The following is an 8583-nucleotide window of genomic DNA, read 5'->3' on the forward strand; positions in this document are numbered from 1 at the left end:
CAAAAATAAAGTCCCATGCTGGGCCTAGACCGATTATTATTCAGGCATCCATGATGCTTGGGTGTAGCTTTAGGGCTTTAACCCCAAAGGGGTAGCCGAGTTGGCAAGGAACCTTCACCTCAAGAAAAGTGTAGTTCTAAGTTCAATTCTTTTTACCTCTCTGGGGCCACTCGCACGAGGGTGTTAAGTGTTTTTTACTACTTTCGGTGAAAGTTGAATAGTTCTCATTCAATCCTGGTATGACCAAATTCATACGGTTGTGAGGTCAATATGGGCTCGCAAGACTAGTCAGGCCGAAGCCTGGATACCCACTGTCAGCACCAAAAAAACAAAAGTAGCTCTAGGGATCCTGATCATGACCAACCATTTATAGTTTGATTAACATGTTTATGGCTTAATCAACTATTTTATAACATGTTTATGATAAGGTTAGCTCAGTTAGCTTGTTTAAAGACCGATTATAAGTCGATTAACTTGATCTCATGAACCGATAACTGCCGAATATAAACATATCCATGCGTAGCCTGTGAGGCAAAAATAACTAAACAATATGGTAACAATGTGGGGCCTTAAATCAGTGAGAACTGGTTAGTCCAACAAGGACTTACCAATTGACACCCCTACTCTCTCGAAGTTCTAGCCCTCTCTCCCTCTAGTAGTTGACACCCCTACTCTGCCGAATTGAACCTAACCTGATTAATCCGAATAAACTATAAAAGAATCAAATACTTGAAATTGAAATAAAATGAACCAGTTTGATTTGGTTCGGTTTCGGTTCATACATGTTACAGCCTGAATCAAACCGAACTTCTTGAAACCCATAGTAGTTGTAGTTGAATTCTCATGCGACACTGTAATAAAGGATTATTATATTTTTTTATTTTAGGTATTAAATATTGGTGGTGGATCTCTACTCACACACAGAGTATAGATGTATATACTATGCACAACTTTTTTATCACATGGTTGCCTGAAATTTTTGTGGACATGTAGCCTCTAAAGTTCCTTATTCAAATGCCAAGTTTCAACCAAAATAAAGCTAACTAAGTGACAAAATAAAGTTTTAGAAATTTCAGGACTACGAGAGGATACATGGACATACGAGAAGTACAACATATTTGATAGAACTTGAGCAAGAAATTCAACACACAAGCTATACAAGATAGTTTCTATATATTCAATAATCAGAATTGCCACATGATCCTTTAACATGGTATAAATAAATATGTGACTGAATAATAATGTCTATTATATGCTATATAGATAACCTTTTTGCAATTTGATAGCTAAAACATTATAAGAATCCAAAAGCACCAAAAATAAAAAAATAAAAAAAAATTACATCTTTCATAATCTTTGAATTTTTATTAGAAATGAAAATGATAGTTGAATTATATCATTTTCATATGGGTTTCTACTATGCCAGATGGTTTGGTGGTGAAACTCATAATGAGTTGATGCTCCGTAGGATCACTAACATTTGTGTTAATATAAAAGGATCTATGCAAACTGAAGTGCATAAGTGGACTAGCATGAATCAAAGAAGATTTAGGTAAAAGAGTCATTGAGCAAACATATAAATGGAAGAACATAGACATGCACAAATGACAAGTGGTATGAAGTTCATAAGCCCAACAGGAATATTCAAGCTTCACCTCTATAAGGCCAAAGCCATGAAGGATTGAAGACTAAGGATCAAAGAACCCTCATGAAGATCAAGACTTAGGAATTAGTTTTCATCATGTAAATGTTTTTATTTCGTAAGTGCTGTAATAGAGTCTCAAAATTCCCAATTAAATCACTAAATGCTTAAAGAAAGAAACCCCACACCTATCCGGTTCAATTTTGTGACTTGCTCTGTATAAACACAAAAATAATTAGGTCATAGACGTTCGTAGTCAAGTGCTCGGACATCCGCACTTCTAGTTAGACATTCACATCGTTGCGTGTAGGGGTGTCAATGAGCCGGGTTAGGCTAGTTTTATTAGAACCCTAGCCCAACCCTAAGTTCTCTAGCCCAACCCTAAGTTCTCTTAACTCAACCCTAACCCAGCTCAACCCTAAATTAGGTTGAGATATCTCAGCCTAAACCCAATCCTATTAGGCTTAGCCCAACCCAATCCAGCCCTAATGGACCCTGATTGGCTTAGCCTAACCAGACCATCCTAGCCTAGTACTCTTTTTGTTTTTTTTTTGTGAGTACTATTAATTTTACTCGGTTGCTTGATCTTGATACATTGCAAAGGCTAAAGACCAATGTTTTTGTACATATGTAGATTTTGAAAACAAAAGATTTTTTGCGGACCTTTTTTTATGGGTAACTATTTATAATTTATAATATATTTATATTATTATGTACTTAATATACAAGGGTGGGTTGGATTGGGTTGGGTTGAGACCTCAGCCCAGGCACAACCAACCTAGCCTGGGGCCTGAAATTCTCAACCCTAACCCACCCTATGGACTGAAATCTTAGCTCAGGCCTTGTTTGGGCTCAGAGCGGGCTAGGATGGGTTTGGGCTGACCGAGCTTTTTGACACCACTACTTACGTGGATTCCAGAGCCAAAAAGGAACTTTTGGGCAGTTTTCATGACCTTTGTTAGCGGATGCTTGCACAACATTTTAGATGTCCGCATCAAGGGCATTTTTATAATTTTTCCTAGCAAGAGCCTTGATTTTCTGACATCAAGTTTTCCAATGAGATTCCATGAGACCTCTTCTATCGCTGTTGCCACTTATCCTACGGTGACAAAACTTAATGTCGATAGAAATTTGAGCAACGTGTCTCCTATTCTTGCAATCAGCAAAAGCTTCACATGGTTTTAACTAAAGCTTTACTTGATTGATTTGATTAATAGTTGCTTTAGTCCATAGGTCAAAGGGGACAATATCATGCCAAGGATAAGGGGTCAGGTTGTTGTAATAGTATCAAAGTGGATTGTCGACACCATGTGAGGCCACAACAGGGACGATGTGCCACAAATGGGAGAATCTCAAGCCTAAGAAACTGTTCATATCCATTGAGCTCCAAAGGTTGGGCAAAAAAATAAGAGAGGCGTTGAAGGAGACATGCTCTTTTGAGAGGCATTGATAAATTGTAGTCTTCTTACCATAGTTTGAAGAATCGAATTGTCTTGAATCAGTTGGATCGGTACCGGTTACAAACAAAGGGTAAAACAGTAAAAATATATTTTTGTCCGATCCAGATCGGTATTGAATTGGGATACCTTATTCCTTACCATGGTATGATTTATTTAATTAAAGCGGTGAGAAACCCATGTGCCAAAGTAGACAATATCATGCCAAGGGTAAAGGACCATGTCATTACAAAATAGCCAAGAGTGAATGACATAGGTTAGATCCATTACACATCATCTACTAAATTAATAGTCCTAGGAATATATGCATGTGGAATAAGTATAATAAATATTAAAAATCAACATTTGATTTTTTTTATAGGTCAAAAAATAATTCTCAAATCTGAATCCAAACATGAATTCATTTATTATTTTATTTTATCAAATTCTTAAATTAACAAAAGCAAATTATTCTGAATAATTCTCAAATCCAGATTTTACTAATAATTCTCCACCCAAGAATTTGTAACTTGCATGTCTTAAATACACATAAACATATAGAAGTGTCATCTAAGACTATCAATTCTTAATTAGTTAATGCAGATAATTTTTTTTTGCATCAAACAGCAACGTGTATATATGGGCTGCTCCAATGAATAACATCTTTTTTTTAATGGGTACTTTTTCTATCCAATTTTATGTGTCGGATGGGTTGGGATGGGATGGGGTGGGGTGAGAACTGAGAACTAAAAGGCTTGCACCTAAGACCTCATGATCATGGTTCTAAGTATTGATCAATCAAGGTTGATAGTTATAAGGCCGATCTGAATCGATTACTAGTATCATTTTAGTGGTAAAACTATAAAGAAAATGTATGTTTTTCGAAGAAGTAAAGGCAAAAGTGATTGATACACATTGATCTAATCCGATCTGATCTGATCTGATCTGATCTGATCTGATCCAGATTGATATATAAACTGATACTAATACCGATACTAATACCAATCACTAAATCTATGCTCATGATAGAATGGGCTTTTAGACAATTTATTTTTTATTTTTTTGTGAAAAAAAATGATGCTTCATGGTAAGCCCTCCATAATGGGCTTTTTGACAAAATTTAAATAGACTATTTTTTTTTTTTTTTGATTAACAAAAAGGAAAGAACCCATTACATAGAAAGAGTGCTACTTACCAGTTGCACTAAATAGACTTTTTTGAAGCTTAATTCCAACTTCTATACTTACCAGTTGCACTAAATAGTTATTCCCAAACCTTTTAATGGGAAATGCGGGGAATCGATTCCTTGACCTTGCCTTTCCATACTAAGCAGGTAGTCAATAGCCTAGTGAACTACAACTGACTGTGATAATGAATGGTATGGTTGTCTGCCTGAACAATATGGCCGAGAGACCTAAAAGCTGCCAATATACATGTGGGATCATTAAAATTTATTCAGTGACGTACGTGACAGCCGTGTAAGAATGAAGTGTAAGTTATTTTCAGCGGTAATGAATAATGATAATGATTTTGACAGGTATTCTTTAAAATTCAAATTCCATTTTTCTAAAATTAGTAAAAGATTCATAAAGTTTAATGTAGTCGATCCATTTAGTTAAGGTAAAATTACATCGTTGCTGTCGTTGTTATTATTGTTTCATGAGGTAAAGTAAGAAGCTAAGAGTGAAAACTTTTAGTATGAATAAAAATGCTGCAAATATGATATATAACATGTAAAAGTAGTATTTCATTAGAGAAAGATAGGAATGCCATCGGTATGCGATAAATTATCGAATAATATCAATGGGGGGCATCGGATGAAATACCACACAAGAGGAATAAAGAAGTTATTTTGAAAGAGGGAAGAGAGAGATAATCACATTGGGTGTTACTATGCAATATATTGATAGCATAGCCAATCCTTTCCTATATTTTTAAAAGGAGAAAAGAATATTATCCATTCAAACGCTATTGTGTTAAGACACAGGGAGGTAATATGAATGTCTTGATGTGAACTCTCATTGACCTCCCATCGGGGCCATGGACTAGGTAGAGTTTTGATCCCCAGGTGTCTCTACTATTTTAGAATTACTTATTACAGAATGGATGGAGTTTTACATAAGCCATGATGAAGAGGAATCCCTTGACCATGACGCTTAAGACGTGGGAGAGGATCATGAGGAACATACTAAAATCCTATAGGGATTTGTTGGAATATTTTTTTTTTTTAACTATTATCCGGGTTGTAGGAACTTTTTTGATACTTGAACTTGTAGCCAAATAAATAGAATAATTCACTTCCCCTTTGGATTCACAAATACCCTACTCGTTTATATATTTTCTAAAATATCATTTGAGATTCTATTTTTATGACTGCGAGTTTGGGTAGCAACAAAATTTGAGTTTGGATCCACTGTTCTTATGATCACTTAATCGTATATGTGGGTATTCAACACCTCACCCACTTTCTACTATTACAAGAATGAAAATTGATATATTTAAAAATAAAAAGAACAGATATTGGATGTTAACATATATGATTAGATGATTGTAAGAATAACATATCCAAATTTGTGAATGTAGGATGGTATAGTAAATCTTTCGATGTGTGATAAAGAAAAACGTTCTCCTTATAAAATAGATTGGGACACAGATTGAATTAATCCCCCAGATTTTACAAACAGACCCATGTGGCTCTTTCCTTGATCCACCACCATCCCACACAGGAGATTCAAATTGTTCTCCTAAATTTATGACATCCTACTACCCACCACGATTAGATGGATAAGGACTGAAAATATCACAGATCTTTCTCCCAGTCCATTAATGGCTTTCGACAGAGTCTAATATTTTATCATGATTCATTTCAATGTCCTTTACATTTGAAAGATTCATTGCAACCGATATAATTAATCTGGATAGCTATTGGATTATACACCTCCACCACCCCTCCCACGCACTGAAAGAAAAAACTAAAATTTTGATTACAGCCTTGTTAATTAATTCATATTATTTCTCAAGAAGGAAGGGCAAGCTTAATTAGTTATCCTAAGGCCACATATCTGTATCATATCCTGTGCATGTTTATCTAATTATGCTTCCAAATACAAGCTTAGTTATCCTTAAAATAAATACTAATTAAACCTTCAAAGGCGAGACATGGCTAGTACAAATTCCTCCAGTAATGGCTTCTGAAGTTTATTCTGTGACCTCTGATTCCTGATTTGAGGGTCCCTTGTTGTGCTCACTGTAGCAGTAAAGGTGTTAGCTAAAGCTCTTAACTGAAACTTCTGAATCTTCCCTGTAGCAGTCTTTGGGAGCACATCCATTATCACAACCCTTTTGGGAGCCATGAAACGTGGGAGATTCTTTAAACAATATGAGATAATTTCTTCTTCTTCTGCTTCTTCTCCTTCTCCTTCTCCTTCTCCTTCTCCTCTCTTGAGTGTTATGAAAGCACAAGGGGTTTCGCCCCAGTGAGGGTGTGGCATAGCAACAACTGCAGCTTCCAACACTCTTGGGTGCTTATATAGAAGAGATTCCACTTCAACGCTGCTGATGTTTTCCCCACCAGAGATAATCACATCCTTTGATCTGTCCTTGATTTCTAAATACCCATCCGGGTGGATCACCCCAACATCACCTGTGAGGAACCATCCATCCTTGAAGGCCTTAGCAGTGGCCTCTGGATCCTTGAAGTAACCCTTCATGATGCTACTTCCACGCAGCACAATCTCTCCCAAAGATTTCCCATCTCTTGGAACACTAGCCATGGTTTCCAAATTCTTCACATCCACATCAGCCAAACTCAAAACACTAATGCCTTGCCGGGCTTTCAGCTTCGCCTGTTCTTGACATGGCAGCTGGTCCCACTTAGCTTGCCACTCACACACCAACGCTGGTCCGGTCGCCTCTGTCAGCCCGTAAGCGTGGGTCACATGAAACCCTAGTTTTTCGACCTTCTCGAGTAGTACTGCTGGTGGTGGTGCACCACCGGTTAGTATCTCCACCGGAGAGGCAAGCCCAGCAGAGAATTGCTTCCCTGCCGGGGTTGCCTCCAGAAGGATGTTGAACACAATTGGCGCACAACACATGTGCGTCACCTTGTGTTCAGCAATCGCCTTATACATGTTAGGAGCACATGTGTTGCGAATGCAAACATTGGTGCCACCGCGAGCGGCCACACCCCACGTGAATGTCCATCCATTGCAGTGGAACATGGGAAGTGACCAGAGGTACACTACTTCACTCCCCACTCCTACTTTCCATTGTAGTAGGAGGCTCATGGTGCTTAGATAGGTGCCTCTGTGGCTATACACAACTCCCTTAGGTGCCGAAGTGGTGCCGGAAGTGTAATTCAGGGCAATGGGATCCCATTCATCATCAAGCAGCTGCGGTGTATACCGGGAATCGCCGCTGTGGATTAGTTGCTCATACTCAAGCTCTCCTAGGCGAATTCCGGTCGGGGAATCGATGTCGTCGATGACAACTACTAATGGCATAGAGTTGGAAACAAGTAACCCAAGGGCGTCGCTTGCCAATGACACATATTGATAATCAACGAAGAAGACCTTAGCACCGGAATGCTTGAGAATGGTGGCAATGGTGTTTGCATCAAGCCTTGTGTTAATGGTGTTTAGGACAGCTCCAGCCATGGGGACAGCAAAATGCATCTCATAAAGGGCTGGAATGTTTGGGGCCAGGACTGAGACCACATCATTCTTGGAGATGTTAAGGGACTGGAGAGAGGAGGCAAGGCAAAGACAACGCTGGTATGTCTCTCTCCATATGAACTTGGTTCCACCATAGATGATAGAGGGGTGGTTTCCATACATGTAAGCTGCTCTAGGGAGGAAGGTGACGGGACTAAGTGGTACAAAGTTGGCAGCACATTTGGGTAGCTTATCCATTTTAAAGGGGAAGGGGAAGGGGAAGAGGAAGAGGAAGAGAGAAGAAGATCAAGAGATGGGTTTTGTGTTGTGCTTCAGGTATCCTTTGGTGGAAGTGAGTAGATTTTGAGAATGAGAGAGGTTTATATAGTGGTTTTAGGTGTTAGCCTTGGCAAGACTCTTAATTTCTATGTACTTGAGTTTTGGAAGAAAGGATCCCTAAGTTATGTATAAGCTAGGATGAATTACAAAGTTGTTGCATTCTAGTTTGAACATAGACTGTTGACGACCATTTATCTTCCTGGCATGGTTCACAGTTGTGGTGGTCTGCTTTTATTTTTTTGGTAGGATCATGTGTTGGTCTACTTGACTACTCTATAACATAACCCCACTTTGTTTACAAAATTAGCTTATGTTTGTAGAGAAAGTTATTCTTCACCCATAGAGGAAGGTTCACCGATCATGCATCTTAGAGTTAACAAACTCTTATAGGGTTTTAGTATTTTCTTCAAAATAGCTTCTCGGTATCTCTCATGCCACATCAACAGATTTCCATTCACAGATCGGGCTCCTCTCCAACAATACACCCTCAAACGCCCCTGCAACGACCATCCGA

At 38.3% G+C, this 8583-nt stretch overlaps 1 protein-coding gene across 1 annotated transcript; it reads right to left on the bottom strand.

Annotated features, from left to right (window-relative positions):
- Window positions 1-6043: 6043 nt before the first annotated feature.
- On the bottom strand, window positions 6044-8238 carry LOC122073418 (trans-cinnamate:CoA ligase, peroxisomal-like). Its single transcript, XM_042638004.1, has one exon. It carries the CDS (start codon window positions 7986-7988, stop codon window positions 6225-6227), a length of 1764 nt encoding a protein of 587 aa, XP_042493938.1. The 5' UTR covers window positions 7989-8238; the 3' UTR covers window positions 6044-6224.
- Window positions 8239-8583: the final 345 nt, after the last annotated feature.

Source organism: Macadamia integrifolia, chromosome 3 (genome assembly GCF_013358625.1).
Source record: "Macadamia integrifolia cultivar HAES 741 chromosome 3, SCU_Mint_v3, whole genome shotgun sequence".
Taxonomy (NCBI): Eukaryota; Viridiplantae; Streptophyta; class Magnoliopsida; order Proteales; family Proteaceae; genus Macadamia; species Macadamia integrifolia.